Raw genomic sequence first — 18,401 nt, forward strand, 5'->3', positions numbered from 1 at the left:
CTTCTCCATTCTTTCTCACCTTTGAATGAGGACACGTTTTCCTGCAGGGCTGACACACTCTCATTTCCAGGGGACAACGTCTGAATTATTCTCTCTTCAAGGGGCGCTATTCACATGGAACATAATCGTGAGTAGTGTTTCCTGGGGACCCTGCTGCCCAGACAATGGTTGGCTGGAATTCTTGTGAGGAAGGCACTAGAGCAGTGCACCCCACCACTGCCTGAAATGCCCTGGTCCCAACAGGGGTTCCTACATGTGCCTGTGTAAGCTGGTCTCGCCTTTCCTTCTCTGCAGAGAAAAAGGTCTGCCGCTGTGGGGGTGCTCATCGTGTGTGTGTGTGTGTGTGTGTGTGTGTGTGTGTGTGTGTGTGTGTGTGTGTGTGTGTTGATTCCTAGAAGCTCTACATGCCTTTTGCAGTCTCTACTCTGTAGGAATTTCCTTCTTATCCTCATAAGGACCCCCCTCAGAAGACAGGCTTCCTTCATACACAGGGAAACTAGGATGAAGGCAGCTTTCTGTTTTCCTTACTTTCAGACGATATGCAAGTACTTATTTTGCTCTCACACAAATACTGCAATTGTCCATAATCCTATTCATGTATGTGTAAGTGTGTCTGTAGACTGAATTCCCAGTGCTGGAATGCCAGTTAAGATTATGTGTAATTATATCCAATTTATACTTTCACCAGTAAGTATACCCATCTCCCCAACTCTTGCCAGCACCATGGTTTGGCCTACATTTTTGGTCTGTAGCATTCTAAGAGGTTAAAAAATTGAATGTCAGCATAGTCTTTGAAAACCGCATCTTTTTCCTTTGCATATGTTGTTGAAGAGCTGTCTGTCTTAGCATATCTCTTCTATTTCCTTTCCATAAATTGCCTCTCTGTTGGCCTGTTTCTCTCTGGGAGTAGTTTTGATCTTTACCTTATTGATCTTCAAGACCTTTTTATATCAGGACATCAGCCATTTGTGATATAAATTTCAAATATTTTGCCACTGGCCTTTTGACTTTGCTCAGAGTAGCTGCTGCTCTGTTGCAGTTCCTCGGTTTTTATGAGGAAAGTATCTGTATAATGCAAGGGGGTCTTTTTGGCCCCTGTTGATGGCAGAATACAGAATAGAATGAATTCCTCAGTATCTTGAGTACAGTGTACAGATCAGCTTGTATTGACCTAGCCTGAAACTTGGGTCAAGTGAGAGGAGAAGGGGGAAGGAGTCTCGTGCTCTCATCCCACACAGGCACACACCAGGACCTAGGCAATCAGTTGGATACAGGGTGGGTGTGGGTTTAGTGGGCGAGTCCTTTCTCCTCCTTGCTCTCTTCCTTTTTACAGCACAGTCATAAAACAATCTGTGGGAGGATAATCAAACTACCTGTACTATGAAGTCTCCGTGTGGTTTTTATGATTATAACTATTTACAGGAATTGTCAAGGAACGTCATCTATACAGAATTTGGGGACTTTGGTACCAGAAAGAAGTTGTGTAATCAAAATTGAAGGATATAAATATGTGCAAATATTACTCCTTGATGGCCAGGGGTTCAAAAAATTTCATTTAAAGGAAATAAATCAGATAGCAGAGGTATACATATATTTAATAGAGCTAGAGAAACCTTGGTTGATTGATACTGTAACCTACAAATCGGGCCAGGTTCTTGGTTTCAACAATAAAACCCTTACTAACTAGCTGAGATGGAAGGGTTTATTAAGTAGCTCATATAAGCATAGAAGCTGGAGAAACAGGCTCCAGGCTGAGCTCTGGTTACAACCATTAGACCCACACTGTAGAACTTGCCTGGTGAGAAGGTTCCTCTCAGCTAAGAGCTGCCACCTCCCATTGAAGAAATGTCTACCCAGGTTGCTCAGCTCCCACACTGTTGCCAGCTCCCTCTCTGAGCTAACTCCCAGCTTGTGTCCCTGCCTTGGTCTCAAGCCAGCACCTCCAGTTGAATGCTGTAGTTGAAGTTTCTCTGTGTCCTGGCAGCTGCTCCCAAATAACCACTCAGAGACCTAATATTAATTATAAATGCTCAGCCAATAGCTTAGACTTGTTTTTAGCTAGCTCCTATAATTTAAGTTAACCCATTTCTTATCTACCCTTTGCCATGTGGTGGAACCTTCTTTTGACATGGCCGTTCATCTTGCTTCTCTCTCTGCATCTGCTCATGAATCCTCAGACCTGCCCTTATTCTTCCCAGCATTCTCTCTGCCCCCAAAATCCTGTCTAGCTATTGGCCAATCAGCTTTTATTAACCAATGAGATTAATACATTTTTACATTGTACAAACAGATTATTCCACAGCAGAGTGCCTTTCTGCCTGATCAGTTGAGTTTCCTAGACATTGCTAGTTCCCATCCATATGTGCCCCACAGTCAATTAGTATGTCCGTTGGCCATGCAAAGCCAACTTGAATGGGCGAAGGCATGGAAGGCAAGAGCTTGTCCATAAGCTGGAGACAAACTCAAAAAGCACTAATATAGCATTCATCATTTTACCCTCACAGGGTCCCTCTGAGTCTTTCTCCTGCCCAGGTCCTCTCCAAACCAGCCCTGTGTGAAACACTTCAATGTACTTTACAGATAGTGTATTAAGTACCAGGGATCCAAAGATGAAACAGGGAAGGATGAAAAAGTTCTGTCTCTCATCAAAGTAGGTGAAATGAGCATATTGCTGACATCAAATATTGATCTGAGGCCACAGAGAAAACAAGAAAAACAAAACAATAACAAAGCAAGTGAGAAACTGGAGAGATACTTGGCGGTTAAGAGCATGTATTGCTTTTGCAAAGGACCTAGGTTTAGTTCCTAGCACCCATGTCAGGTGGCTCACAACTTCCTGTAACTCCAGCTCTAAGGGATCCACTGCCCTCTTCTGGCCCCTATGGACAACTTCACTTACACATACATACCCACACTCAGATATATACACATGCAACTTAAATAAAAGTAAATCTTACAAAAGCAAATGAAAAACCAACTTAGATTGTGGTCTGGTTAGGTGAGCTAGACATTTATGATAGAAGAATCCATACTCGTGTTGGAAGTCACAGTCATAGTCACAGAAGAGAGTCCTTGGAGCCCATGGGGGCTTTTGGAAGGCGGTTCTGAGACACCAGATTGCATTGCTCAATATGGTAAACTCTGGCCACATGGAGCCTTGACATGTAGCTAGTGGCACACATCGAAATGACAATATTTTAATACTTTTGTTTAATAAAATATATCATTGAAATTAGTTTCACCTGTTCTGTTTTTACCTTTTCGTGTGGTATCAGAGAATGTAAAAATGTCATACATGGCTATATTGAATTTCTGTTGCACATTGCTGAGTTAGACAGTTGACAGAAGGATCAAAGGCTGTGCCCACAGTATTTTAAATCATTTATTATTTAATAGTGTCAAATATATTTTTGCACATGTGGGACAGCTGTTTGATGTTAGTAAAATCAAAAGGTAGGCCCCGGCTGATTTTTGATGTCATTCTCTTGACCAGATCCCCTGGTGTGTCCATCCTTTCCCCAAATGTGCATGCCATATTAATGCACTCTGCAGAGAGATTATTTTTAGTCATCAAATTCTTAACATGTCGGTGATGGAGTTCTACTTAGTTTTTTTTTTTTTTGTATTTGAAAAATCGAATCACAGCATGAGTTTCATCTGGGAGCCACATGTCTAGGGAAGTGATTATTTTGAACCCACGGGAATGGCCTACCAGAGCTGAAACAGACCCAGTTCATGGTTGTGCGCATCGCTAATAAGACATCATGCGCTCAACAAACCCACTGTGCTGCACACTGGGCGCCAACCTTGCGCATGTCTTCCTGGATGACTCTGGTGAATGCAACTTGCAGTGTGAGGGAGTTTTTAGCCTTTGGAAATAAGGAAGAGGAACTTGGTAAATGTTGTTAATTTTGAGGGATTTTTGGGGCCATGATATACAGCTACAAGAAAACAGAACCATAGAAAAGTTTTAGAAATATGCCACCCATGTCAATATGGTTGTAAAAAGAAATTAGATTAAATTTCTTCAGGAGTGGAAGTAACTGATTCTCAACACAAATTGCTTGGTATGGTGCTTTGATGATAAAAAGAATTAAAACTGGACAATGGAGACAAAACGCTAGTGTCCCCTGTAATTGTCACCCAGTAAATAATTGTCATGTGGCCCTTAATGCATGGCCCGGCTTAACTCTGCTTTTGTGCTTTATTTACGCCCATTTGGTTAAATGTTGGCTTCCTCAGAAAAACGCCGTTCCCAATGGCGAAAGCTTAGAATGGAATTGGAAGACCTGGATCTTGGTGTTTGAGACTTCTGTTTGACTTTGAATATGTCACCATATGTCTCCTAGACTCCATGTATTTTGAGTAATTTGTCTATGGAAACATAATTGGCCTGTGGACTAGCGTGTTTATTCCACAGAGCAAGCCTTTTCAAGAGAAATGGGCCCTGCAATACCTCAGAAAGAAGCTCACTGCAGGTCCACAAGGTCATCTTTCTGAAGATGTTCATAGTTTGCATCTTTGGGGGATGAAAGATGAATGATAGTTTAAATTTTATTTTAGGTGTGTGTGTGTGTGTGTGTGTGTGTTTACACGCATGCATACCCACGTACATATGGAGGTCAGGGTGTCTTCCTCTACCTCTCTACCATAATTTTTGGGTCGGGGTCTCTCCCTGAACTGGGAACTTGTTGATTCAGCTAAATTGTCAGCAAGCCCTAGGAATCCTTGCAGAGATCCTCTTGTGTGAAGGGATCCTTCTGGCCCTGGGATCACTAGCTTGCACCACCAGGCCTGGCCTGCCTTCGTTCCTTCATTCCTTCATTCCTTTTTTTCTTTCTTCTTAAAGCTATTAAGCTTGAATTATTTATTACTTTAATTTTTAAGATTACAGTTTAATTATAACGTTTCTCCCTTCCCTTTCCTCTCTCCAGATCTCTCTCATATACTCTTTCCTATTCTCCTTCAGGTACATAGCCTCTTTTCACTAATTGTTATTGCATGTATATGTTCCTAAATATAACCTGTTGAATTTGTATAATGTTACTTGTACATATGCTTTCATGGCTGACTGATTGGCACTGGGGCAAGAGCACCTCTTCCGCTGCCAACTTTCCTCAGTTGCCTATAGTTCTTTGTGTAGGATTGAGCATGCCTGACTTTTTACACAGATGCAGAGGACCCACAGGTAGGTCTACACGGCAGGCGTTTCACTGACTGAACTATCTCCCTGGTGCAAGGCAGAAGATATTTATCATAAGATACTCTGCAGCAGAGGTGGGAGGAACTGAAGCATAAGAACACTATGGATGCACACTTAAGACAGACATAGTGGTGCATGCTGGTAATCCCCAGAGCCCAGAAGGCTGAGGCATGAATGAAGACCATGAATTATAAGTCAGATTGGCCACATGGTGAGTCTCACATATAAACTCATGGTCTTGATTAAATAACGGAGACACAGAACAATGCCATATGGGACAATTAAAATCCCAGTCATGGAAACAACCCATGTATTCCTCAAATATAACACCTGTCTGAGGACAGATGCTAAACATACTAGAAAAGATACCTGGGAGGGGAAGACTGGAAACCACAGTGATATGGCATAGGACTGTGGTGTCATCCAGGCTCAATAATGAGAATGTGGCATGAGCATCTCCAGTCTTAGGAGGAGCAAACCTTGACACCCCTCATTGCCCTGAGCTGGGATTAAGTCACTCACCATGGTTGCTACCATGGGCTTCTTAGCAAATTGTGCTTTGGGGTTCCTGAGTTTTCCTGTGCTCTGTCTAGTAATACCAGTGGTGAAACTTAATGTCTTCATATAGTCTGCAAATATTCATTTGTCCTTTAGGTTTTGCTAGTTAAATTGAAGTATTAAATGTGAACATGATGAATTCTAAAACCGCATGAAAATTAATATTATTTCTTACAAAAGAGTCTGGCTGTTCTGCCAATGTTAAAACACACACTGTGTGTTTGTGTGTGTGTGTGTGTGTGTGTGTGTGTGTGTGTGTGAGAGAGAGAGAGAGAGAGAGACAGAGAGAGAGAGAGAGAGGGAGGGAGGGAGAGAGACAGAGAGACAGAGAGGAGGGGAGGCAGGGAGGGAGGCAGGGAGAGACACATAGATAAGATGTGCTCAAAGATCACCCAAACTTTGCATTGTTTTCAGATCTATCCCTAGGTTATCTCATTGTTGCCTACCCTCCAACCTCCACCCTCCTCTAATTCTACTCTCTACATTTCCCAGTGTTCCAGCCTATGTAACAATCCTTTCTTGGGGACCCAATCACTAGAGCATCTTCCTCCAACTGCTCTACTGAAGAGAAATCTGAACACTCACTACTGCTATGGTTTGAATCTTAAATGTCCCCCACAGGCTCACGTTCTGTTGGTTTCCTAGCTGTAGAATTTTGGGAGGGCAGCTGGGGAGCCTTTAGGAGCTGAGGCTGAGATGGCAGAAGTAGGTCACTAGGGACAAGCCTTTGATGAAGCTGCTTCCTAGTCTACTCTGATGTGGGTAGTTACGGCTTTACCTCTGCCATCACAGATGGAGCTGCTTGACCACACTTTCTCTGCTGTGATGGACTGGCCCCCTTGAACTGGAGCCAAAATAAGTCTTTCTTAAGTTATCTGTACCAGATATTTTGGTCACAGATCGGCAAACGCAACCAATACAGCATGTTGCTAACAAGGTTGGGTTGGTTTCTCTGATTAACCCTGGCTGTATGGCTCTTAGGCCTTGGGAGCTAGTTTGAAGGAGGGATGTGGGAGGGTTTGTGGATGTGAGATAGAGAAGCCCTGGGATGCTGCAAGCAGAGGTTAATGGGACATTATGATTGGAATTTGGAAGACCAGAATGTCGACACATGGGCCGTGAAGACTGTGCTCATGAGGTTTCAGATGGGAACAAGAGTAAACGTGCCAGATTCTTTATAACCTTTTTCCCCTTGTAATTTGCTCACTTGGTTGTGTCTGTTCACATGCCTATTTATAAATGTATCTGTTTTTATACCCAGCTATGGGCTCTGAGAAAGAAACGACCATGCTCCTAACTTTTCACAATTTTGTCTAATTTTCATAATTTCCTAATTTTAACACAAAGCTTTGATATCCTGTTTGGGTAGCTTTTTCTTTTTCTTTTCCAATGATTTTTAGGCTGGTTCTGAAGATCAGCTTACATTTACAAAGTTTTGAAAAAGATCAAATTTCTAGATCATGTTGTCATAAGAGCTTAAATTCTGCACAACAGAAAACAATTTGGACAAATTGTGACAAGGTCATGTACTTAGGTTGGTGTGTTATCCAACGTACACAATGTTCGGTCCTTTTTGTATGACAGTGGCATAAAGGACTTAAGCGAGATAAGGCCCCCAAAACTTGGGCTACCCCAGTTATTTTGCTGGAACAGGTAGAACAGATAGACTGTGATCCTTTGGAGACAGACCCTGGGTCCTGCTGACCTTCTTTGCAGTCACTGACAGAACACACAACATATAGGGGATACCTAACCAAAACGCTAAATGATGGATTAAATTGGAGGAGAGGAAGAGCAATGAGATCAGTTCTTTTATATGACTCATAAATTGGCTCAGAAGATGCTCAGCTGAAGAGCTCAAAAAAAAAAAAAAAGCAGCATTGTTGACCTAAGTGTGTGGTCACATTTAGCTGTACAAGTGGCACTGCTATCTATCAAGTCACCGTCTTCCAGAGACTCAAGCTAGAAACTTTAAAAGCTCACATGAGTCACCCACTCTATTCTCTTCCTCATCTAAGCAGTCATTAGAACTCCGGCTAGGTTTACATCAGCAACAGCCTCGGTTCCCATTGCCTTACTGTCTAATTTTCAGAGCACAGCTACTGGCCTTTCCCCTCTGCAATCGATGCTCCCCCCCAACGCATAAAATATTTCTCCTGTAGCTAATATATTTGACAAGATGGACATGAGAGGACTCAAGCAGAAAGCCATCTGTTCATCTTACGACAGTCCTTTGTGTGTGGGGAGGGTTGGGGGCCACCTGTACACATGTTTACGTGTGTGGAGGCCAGAGGTCAGTATCAAGTGTCTTTCTCAGTTTCTCTCCACCTTATTTTTTTGGGACAGGCTCTCTCACTGACCCTGGAGGTCTCCCATTTGGCTCGATTTTTTTGGGGGGGGCACCAAGCCCCAGGGATCTGTCTGTGCCTTCCCAGTACTGGAACCACAAGTAAGTGCACAGTGCCACACTTGGCTTTTCTCTGGAGGCTGGGGATGTGAACTCGGCTCCTCTTGTTGTGTAGCAGGCGCTTTACCAGCCAACCGAGTCAGCTCTCCAGCTTCCTTAAAATGCTCTTACAAACCTTTCTTCCCTACTCTTGGTTTTCTTACTACCTTCAGGTGTTAAAAAGTTAAATCTGATCCAGTGCCAACACTTTGTTACCCAAACGAAGTACTTTTCTCCATTAGTGTGGACCACATCCAGACTTAGAAGTGTGTGAAGAAGGAGGCCATGATCATTTTCTTCTCTCTGTTTTGCCTCCTCTGCAGGACAGACAGAATCTGGACTTCAGTGGCTCATGCCTTTGTAATCCCACAGCCCTTGGTGAGTAGCAGGTCTACAGCAGTTTCTCTAGTTTTAAGGATGTAAAGACCCTTCCCCTGTTGGACCTCCCTTCATAGCAGTCCCCAGGTGGACAACAGTCACTTTACTTAGACTTAGCATTTCCTGCTTGTTAATGCGGATGCCAGCAGCCCCTTCTCACATAGTGCTTCCTGTGTGGGGTCATCTAGAAGGGCCCCTTCGGAGGGTCCACAAGATGGCTGGCATCCAGTTCCCTTCTAGGTGCTACCTGCCGTTAGCCTCCTATGGCTTATATAAGTTCATTGTGCTCTGTTAGGACCCCCAGGATCTACTTTCCTGCCTGAAACACCTCCAGCCAGCTTTTCGCTGCAGACATTTTTTTTTCTGGTGAGGTCTGAAGGTAGTAGATGAGTCCCTGCTTAACTTTTCTCTTACAAGCCTGGAGCTCTGGCAGCTCTGATCATGGCAGTGCCGGCTCAGCTGCTCTGGAGGTCCTGCCTAGGCAGTCTTGTACCCCATTTAGGATGTGGGAGGTGGGGGTGGGGGAGAGCACTTAAACCTATTGTTTTCAGCTTTGGAGCTTGGGCCAAAACTCCCAAGAAAGGAAGAGGCCTATTTTAACACACTGCTACATTCCTTTAAAAACATCAGATACTGTTGTGTTTTAATTAACTGTTCCAAGTTTACAATGTCTGATTTTTTTTTTTGAAGTTCAGACTCAGAACAGACATCTGAAGTGATCACTGGACCTTGATCACTCTGCAAATTGAGAAATAAAAGCCCGGGGAAGTTAATTAACTTAGGGAAGATTGCACACCTAACAGTACTGGAAAGAGCTTGGTCTGAAATCTTTGCCCTTCAAATTTCACGGTTTCCCTACCATGTTTTGTTGTGATATTTTGTTTATGATCTAACAAATAAAGCTTGGCCCGAGGAACAGAGTGCAGAGCTAGCCACACTAGTTAGCTATAGAGGGGAGGCAGTGGTGGCACACACCTTTAATCTCAACACTCTGGAGACAGAGGCAGATGGATGTCTGTGAGTTCAAGACCATGCTGGGCCACATGAAATTGATTCAGTCTAAAAGAGAAGCAGAGCTCACACAAAGGTAATCTCAGCACATGAGGTCACACACCTTTAATCCCAGCGCTAGGGGGGTGGAGGCAGGAGTGATATGGCTGGGAAGAAGGAGGAATATAAGGTGGGAGGAGACAGGAGCTCAGTGCAGTCTGAGGATGCAGTCTGAGGCAGCAGTCTGTGGATGCAGTCTGAGATGCAGTCTGAGGATGCAGTCTGAGGCAGCAGTCTGAGGACAGATCTCCCTTCGGTCTGAGGACTCAGTAGAAGTAGTAAGAGGTCCTGCACTTCTCTGATCCTTCAGCTTTCACTCCCTGATAGCAGACTCTGAATTTTTATTATTAAGACCAATTAAAATTCATGTCACACATTTTCCTGCCTAAAATACTTCTCCTTAAAGGAGATGTGATATATTTGTTCCTGAAGTAAAGCTACATGTGTGAGAGGATCAAATGGAAAGCACACAGAGATGTTTAATAATTATAAAAATTTCCCTGACTTGGATGGTGGAATTATGAATGATTTTAATTTGAAGGTTTTTCTGTATTTCACATACTTCTATGATCAAACATTTCTTATAAGGAAACAAAATCTTTAAAATTATTTTTTTGGGCTGGGTTCATGACTCATAGTTAAAATGTTTGCCATATAATCATATGGACCGGAGTTCAACTCCCCAGAACCCATATATAATGCCAGGTGAGCACAGTAGACCATGAGTAATTCTAGCCTTGGAAGGTGGAGACAGGGGATCCCTAGAGTAAGTTGATTAACAAGATTAGACATATCAGTGAGCTCCGGGTTTGATTAAAAGACCTTGCTTCAGTGAATAGAGTGGAAGAATGATCAAGAATGGTTCCCAACATCAACCTATAGTTATCACATTTACATGCACACATGTACACACACACACACACACACACACACACAGAGAGAGAGAGAGAGAGAGAGAGAGAGAGAGAGAGAGAGAGAGAGAGAGAAAGCCCATCCATACAAGTATGCACATACATCACACACACATGGAAATGGAAAAAATATTCTTAACACCAGATGCACATGGCTGTAATTGTGAGTTGTGGGCAAGAGGATCAGGAATTCAAGGTTATCCTTATCTACATGGTGAGTTTGAGACCAGCCTTGGCTACAAAAAGACTCTGCCACATCCCCCCGCCAAAAAATCTTTTTAGAAAAGTAATTCTTTAAAAATGTAGGTATCTAATATAGGGAGTTATGATTCCACACATGGGCTCAATCCCCAGAATTGCAAAATAAATAAACAAATAAATAAATGTTAAAAAATCTATATCAATGAAAACTACAACTCCACTGGAATATAGTAAGCCCTGAATCCTAGTCTTGATTTATAGCTGACCTTATGTTGGTCATCTGATCTCTTTGGGAATTCATGTTTTTCATGTGTAACTCGGGAGCCTACAATAAATAAAATTAAGTGCTTTCCTATTCTGAGAATAAAAATTCTTCCTTCCAAGCCTTTCAAGTGGACAGGAGACACAGTTTAGTGACAGAGCACCTGCTTATCATACACAAGGCCCCCAGAGCTGTGGTGGTTGACAGGATGCTCATGGAGCAATCAGGAGAACTATGAACAGTTTCAATGTCTCACACCTCATGTAAATTTAGTATGGTAAAGGGCTGTGGCTTATTCTCCAATGTGAACCTCCAAGTAAATGAAATAGATCAGCCTCACCAGTTTATCCAAGAAAGGCACGTCTGCAGATTTGCCTCCAGTCTCCACTAGTGAAAACCTGCCGCTTGCATTAGTCTCCTTGACTACTTGAGCCCTCGTCAATCCCGTTTCATTTCTGCACACGGAACCCATGCTCTTCTGACTGCACACTGTGATTCTTTGCATACTTGATTTCCTTCTCCAGGGCATTTGCCTGCAGTCTGCAACTATACTTGCTGTCTGCATTCCCCATACTCTTGTTGAACATAACCCAAGCACTTGAGGGGGCTCCACACATGCTTTTTAGTGACAAGTATTGTCAGAAGGAGGGTGAGAGGTCCAGTTAAAGACTTGAAACCCTGCCGAATAGGCTGAGACCAGAGCTCGGTAACAGTGTTTACCTAGCATGCAGGAGACCCTGAATTTGATTCCTCAGAACCACAAAACACCAGTAGAAGTCCCTAGTTGTCTCTGGAACAGGGTGCCCTTGATAACCTATCGGCTCAAATAGATGATGAAATCGATTCCTTTTCCTCCAACTCCCTTGGGTCTCTCCCCAACCTGGCCCTGGGTGAGGCTGACTCTGGGTTGCATTTCTGTTGCTATCACTTCCTGGAACTGAACTCACTGTTTGAACCTCTCCTGGAAAAAGGATCATGAATCTCTCCTTACATGCTGGCTCCAGCACACCTTCCTCGGGCCAGGCTGGGGTTGTGAAGTCGGCCAGAGTATAACTGGGGTATACACCGGGCCTCTTGGCTGAGAAGCTCCAAACAGTCCCTGTTGCTTTTCTGCCCCGCCCCCCCCCCCCCCCAAGAAACAAGGGAGAAAGGAGCAAGCGTTGGTTGCCTTTCCTGCAGCTCTGTTTGGCAGGTCTCATCTGCCCCCTTCACCCCCTCCCCCCGGCCCCCCTCCCCTCCCCCCTGTCCACATTCTCCTCTCTGTGGCCAGCATCCCTGTGGGTTAGTCCCCTTGCCTTCTGCCCACCCGGCTCTAGCCCTTTCTCACCCACCTTTCTGGTTCTGGTAATTTCTTTTTTCTCTTCTCAGAGAACAGACAGGGAACAGGGGTGGTTGTCATTCTTGCGACTCTGGTGGAAGATGGGTGTTTTCTATACATCCCCCCATTTGAGACCTGGGTTATTATAACCTTAAAGCGTGGGGAACAGAAGGCTTACATCAAGTCACTCGTTTAGAAGTGCAGGGTCTTGACAGGAATATCCCTCAGAAATAGCCTGGAAAGGCTGGTGCTGGCTACAATAGTAGGAAGCAGCCAAAGCCCCCAAAGTAGGCCACACATGCCTCCCCGCACCGTTCTGATGCTCCCGCCAGCCTCTCCTGCCACAGTGCCTCAAGCCGCACATCTAAAGTGAAATGTGGGTGTTTTAATCACCGAAGAGAATCCTTAATAGTGCTCCTCCAGCACACGGCTGCCTCTCCAGTGCCAGGAACTGCAGGGAGCCTATTGCTTCGTCCTGAACCGGCTCCAGAAGCGTTAGGTGAGGCTCAGTACAATTTTCAGTTGTTATCATACGAGGCCCTTAGAGACGCTTCTCAATTCTAGCAATTAGCCACATAGGGGTCAACCAAGTGTTCTCAGCTCTAATTAACAGCTGTGTTGAATCTGGGACACATGCAATTCCTCTGGGCATAGACTCCTCAAACAGAAACAAAACTAGAGTACCAGGCTCTCTCTTCCTTATCAGAGTTCATGAAGTCTGAAAATTATTGCTCAGGGTATTTGCAATAAAAAAAAAAAAAGAAACCTCAGCAAACAGAAAGCAGAGGGACTTCTGGGTGGAGTGCATGGTTTTTTAAGGATATATATATATAATTTCTGCTTTATTCTGAAATTACCCAATGGGCTCAGGGGACTCCGAGAGAGCTGGGGGAATTAGTTACCTCTCAGCTCTGCGCCCAGAGCCCAGCTACACCCAGCAGGCTACATGATATCATCACCACACAAATCAAAGGCTTCTCTCTGGCTTCAAAAGGACCGGGAACAGGATACTTTGTGTTGGGAGTTCTGCACTAAGCGGGAACTACACTGGTGCCTGTTCGAGTTGCTCCCTGGGTATTCTGGCTTCATGCCCTGCCTGACAGCTGCAGGGGTCCTGTAAGAAATCTGGGGGAGAATATCTTCTGCAGCCGCAGCCGTGACTGAGAACCCGGGATCAAGAGCTTTGCAGACAGAAAAGACATTACTCCCCTCCTCCAACTAGTTTGTTAGGCTCAACAAACAACAGACAAAATGCCAGACAGCTGGCCCTTTGGCCCTGGATGGGGAAAAAAATGTATTTCACTGGGATCTAGCTAGCTGGCTTTTCTTTACTAAGTGAGAGCAACTGCACAGCATTTAAAATTAAGTTGTTTTAAAACTAGAGTATTTCAGATAAACAACATGTATAACAATACCTATGGCCTCAGATCAGTTAATGTTAACTTTGTGCTACATTTATATAATACATTTTTCTTAGGAATTTACATGAATACATTTGAAATGTCTCCTCCCCTTGGCCCCAGTCCCCACACTCATGCTGAGGTGGTTAGTTTGGACTTTTGTTGCTGTTGTATGCATGTGTTCCTGTGTATATGCATGTTTACACGTGTGTGGGTGATGTGCCAGTGCTTGTAGAGGCTGGAGGATGACCCCAAGTGTTTCCACAGTAGTTCTCCACCTTTTTAACTGAGGCAGTATCTCTTGATGAACCAGGAACTCACAGTTGGCTAATCTGGCCCTCCAGGATGCCTCCACATCCTGAGTTCGGATTATAGATGGGAGCCACACCCACTCAGTTTCCGTGGATTTTGGGGATCTGATTGAGTTCTCACAAGTGTGAGGCAAGTGGTTTACCCATCCCCCCAGGCTAGACTGCTTTGGATCTTCCCAGATATTTGCAGTGAAAGGTATGTATTCTTACTACTTATGAGTGTATCCATAAGCAATAACGTTAGACTTGGGTTTGGAAATATGTGCAAGTGGTAATATTCTGTTCCTCTCCCTTTGTTACAAGTTTTTGTTTCTCAGAATTAACCACATTAATCCTAGCAAACCTAGCACATTCATGTGAACTTCAAAAGCTATTTTTATTGTATCACTTAAGGTGTTTACCCATTCAGTAGTATGTTCTTTTTTTTTTTTTTTTTTTTTTTTTTTTGGTTTTACGAGACAGGGTTTCTCTGTATTGCTTTGGAGGCTGTTCTGGAACTTGCTCTGTAGACCAGGCTGGCCTCGAACTCACAGAGATCTGCCTGCCTCTGCCTCCCGAGTGCTAGGATTAAAGGCGTGCGCCACCATCGCCCGGCCAATAGTATGTTCTTGAAGAGGAGTCAACAACATTGCTACCAGGAACAGTTTTCTTTTATTCCCCTTTTTCTTGGGGAGACAGATGGGAGTTTTTTATCTGTAGGACAAAACGCCTCAAAGTTTTTCTCTTGGGTCTCTTTCACACCATCAGAATTATTAAAGACTCCAAATAGTTTTTGTCTATGTAGATTGTGTCTGTTAATTCAAAATTGAAACCGAGAGGCAGAACTATTTTAAAATTCATTACCAAATAACAGTAAGGAATTGCACGCTTTTTTAATGACAAAGAGCTATTTTCCATGTCGAAATATAAAGTGAGAAGAAGGCATTGCTTTGCACCTTTACAAGTCTCCTCATAGCACAGTCTGCGGGTCTGCATGTCTGCCTCTGCATCCAGGCTGTTGCAATATGCTGTCTGACTGAAGTATATGAAGAAACAGGCATCATACAGATGTGTACTTGTAAAAGGGAAGCAAACCCTTCTAGTCTCAAATCATCAGGGAAATCTTTCATCAAAGAACCTAATTCCGAATTCAACAAATAATAGTTTCTAAAGGTTACTTTAGTAGTCTCTGAAATCACATAAATGTCCCTATGTGTTGTCACACAAACCTGTCTGTCCTTCTTGCTCATTTGAAAACATGAGTTTGCTGGTCTACGTGTCCCTTAGAGATGCTGACAGATGTCATCAATGTCAAAGTGCACACTTATATATCACTTCTGACTTGATAATCAAAGTTATTTTAAAAAATTGTGAAGATTGTGGTGATGGATGTAACTTCCCCAGAATTCTGGGTTTGCCTGAAAGCTCGGTATTCATCCTTGGCAACAGATGCAGCTGGTCTCCATCCTGAGTAACAGGGCTCACTTTGTTCATTTTTTTTTTTAAAGAAAATGCCTGCCAAATCCCCAAGTCTGAATAACCATGGTTTGTGAGTCTTTCTTTCAAGTGAAAATGGTATGCCCTGAAAAAAAATGTGGCAACTTCAGCTCATAGTTCAAAACAACTCTTAAACGGTTTTCTTTGAAAGACCACTATCAAGCCTTGGCAGGCAGAAGCTCTATGCATAGTTCCCATTTCATTAACCCTAATATTAAAAAGATGCACACTCAAGACAACGCCTGAGATTTAATAATATTTATTAACATTTTATTGCTTCATTTATAAAACTGAATTATTATTATTACTATTACTGTTATTATTGCTGCTGCTATTGTTATTTTGCCTTGAGTGCCAGACAGTAAAGATATACTAATGAAGAAAACAATTAGTAACATGGCCTTGCTTTATGCTCAAGTACTAACAGTATTAGCCACTCTTTCTTTTGCATTGGGAGAACAGCTGAAAAGCACATTGATAAAGGCAAATATTAGCCGGGCGATGGTGGCGTATGCCTGCAATCCCAGAGGTAGACAGATCTCTGTGAGTTCAAGGCTAGCCTGGTCTACAGAAGAAGTTCCAGGACAGGCTCCAAAGCTACACAGAGAAACGGTGTCTTGAAAAACAAAACAAAACAGAGGCAAATATAGAGTGGAATTGTTGTGACCCAGGAAGTATATGTACATTTACAGAGATTTTTAGTAGTGTTGGGGATTTAGTCCAGGGTTCCTTGCATGGTGTAGGCAATTACTCTGTCACTACATTAAATTTCTTGACTTTTTTGGGGGGTGGGGGGACAGCACCTGGCTTCGTAGCTCAGGCTGGCCTTGAGTTTACCAGATTACCTATACTGGCCACAAATTTGCAACTCTCCTGCCATAAACTCCTAGCTGCAGGGATTACATGCCATGTCCGCACTCAGCTAAATTGGACTTGGTGGCTGATCTTTTTTTAAAGAAGACATAAACTTGGGGAGAGGACATGTACAGTGGAGTTGGGGGAGCTGGAGAGGCTGTGGGGGAGTTAAAATGCATTGTATGCACACAGGAAATCCTTGAGGCATAAATAGAAATATTTTTAAAAATTGCCTTTGTATTTTTTCATACATACTTTTGGTCTTTTGTTAGATTGGTACCTAAGAGGTTTCTTTCTACAGTTAATAGAATATTTTAGTAACTATATTTTTCATTTGCTTGTTTTTTTTCAACATAGAATTACTCTGTGTAGTCCTGGCTGTCCTGGAACTCACTCTGTAGGCCAGGCTGGCCTTGAACTCTGAGATCCGCCTGCCTCAGCCTCCTGAGTGCTGGGATTAAAGGTGTATGGCACCAACACTCAGCTGATTATCAGTTTTCTCTTCCTCCCTCCCTCCCTTCCTCCCTCCCTCCCTCCCTCCTTTCCTTCCTCCTCAGGCTTGGGCAAGCTCTTTACCTGCTAAGTCATTTTGCCTGCCCCTTAATCATAAATCTAACTATACTTTATCACTATGTCACTTGGATCCCTTTGTAAGATTAGAGAATATAACTGAAGGAATTGTATGTCTCAGACATTACTAAAGAGAACCTATATTAGAGAAACCTAAAGCCAATGGGAGGCAGAAACAAGGACACAAGAGGACATTTTAGTTTCTAATACCAACAGCCACAGCCAACAGCAACTCCCGACCAGATAATATAAAGCCTCACATGGGTGACCTATTTACTTCAGTTTCTTGTATCCAGTATATATATCATGTCTAACTTTCAACAAAAGGTTTCAAGGCATAGCAAAAGACTAAACCACAGGTCAGAGAGCCAGAAAAAAACCCCACCAAAACCAGGCTCTAATAATGAGGCCATGGTGGTCTAATCCAAGGGGTTTTAATTTTAAGCAAGTGATTACCATGCTATAATAGTTTTGCTCCTGTGATGTTATCATTACATATTTTATGTTTTCAGGACACTCACTATTAACATTGGACTATTGAGTATATATCCCCATCCCCAGGCTTGGAAAAGTCTGTTTCTTCTCACTTAGCTAAGAGTTGTGTGTTTTCTAAAATCATGAATGGTTGTTAAATTTTATTGAATGCTTTTCCTGTATCCTCAGAGAAAGTCACATGGCTTGCTTTTTTATTAATGTGTTGTGATGAAATTACAGAATTTTTTCCTTCTGGTAATTAATCATTGCATGATAAATCCAGTTTGGCAGGATTAAAAAGCCCCTACATATCTGGACTTGAATTGTTTAGGACTTTTCCATTATACATTTATGATTTTGACCACGATTGATTTGTATTTTCCTTTCTTGTATAATCATTGCCTGGCTTTAGTGTTGAGGATATACTAGTCTCATAAAATGAATTTTCCAGTTTTTAGTTCATTTCCTGGAAATGAGCTTGACTAAAATCACATGAGCCTTGTGTTTTCTTTTTTGTTTTGTTTTGTTTTTTGAGACAAGGTTTCTCTGTATTGTTTTGGAGGCTGTCCTGGAACTCGCTCTGTAGACCAGGCTGACCTCGAACTCACAGAGATCCACCTGCCTCTGCCTGCCAAGTGCTGGAATTAAAGGCGTGCGCCACCAATGCTGGGCTGAGTTTTCTTTGTGATAGATTTAACCATTATTCCATTTTTGTTTATGATCATAGATCTAGTTTATTTTCTGCTTCTAAGTTAGATATTAAAATTTGTGTGTAAATGTGTGCTTGTATGTTATATTAATGAAAGAAATTATATTGTTATTTTAACTAAGTTTTTTGTTTTCTTTACAATGTTGTTTACTTGAGCCTTCTCTTGTTTTTGTTTTTTATCTTGGACCAAACTTATCCCAGGCTGGCCTACTATATTTGTGGAATCTTAGATATCGCCAATTAAAATTATTTTATATACTTAAAGTATAAAAGAGTGTC

At 42.7% G+C, this 18,401-nt stretch overlaps 1 protein-coding gene across 1 annotated transcript in view; it reads left to right on the forward strand.

The window, feature by feature from the left end:
* LOC121133870 (serine/arginine repetitive matrix protein 3-like) overlaps positions 1-18,401 on the forward strand; it is a 69,224-nt gene that overhangs the window by 49,674 nt on the left and 1,149 nt on the right. Inside the window, exon 4 of the mRNA XM_040731027.1 lies at positions 8,531-8,585. Coding sequence (XP_040586961.1) covers positions 8,531-8,585 — 55 coding nt within the window. The remainder of the gene's footprint in view (positions 1-8,530; positions 8,586-18,401) is intronic.

This window comes from Mesocricetus auratus, unplaced genomic scaffold (assembly GCF_017639785.1).
Source record: "Mesocricetus auratus isolate SY011 unplaced genomic scaffold, BCM_Maur_2.0 Super-Scaffold_100024, whole genome shotgun sequence".
In the NCBI taxonomy this organism is placed as follows: domain Eukaryota; kingdom Metazoa; phylum Chordata; class Mammalia; order Rodentia; family Cricetidae; genus Mesocricetus; species Mesocricetus auratus.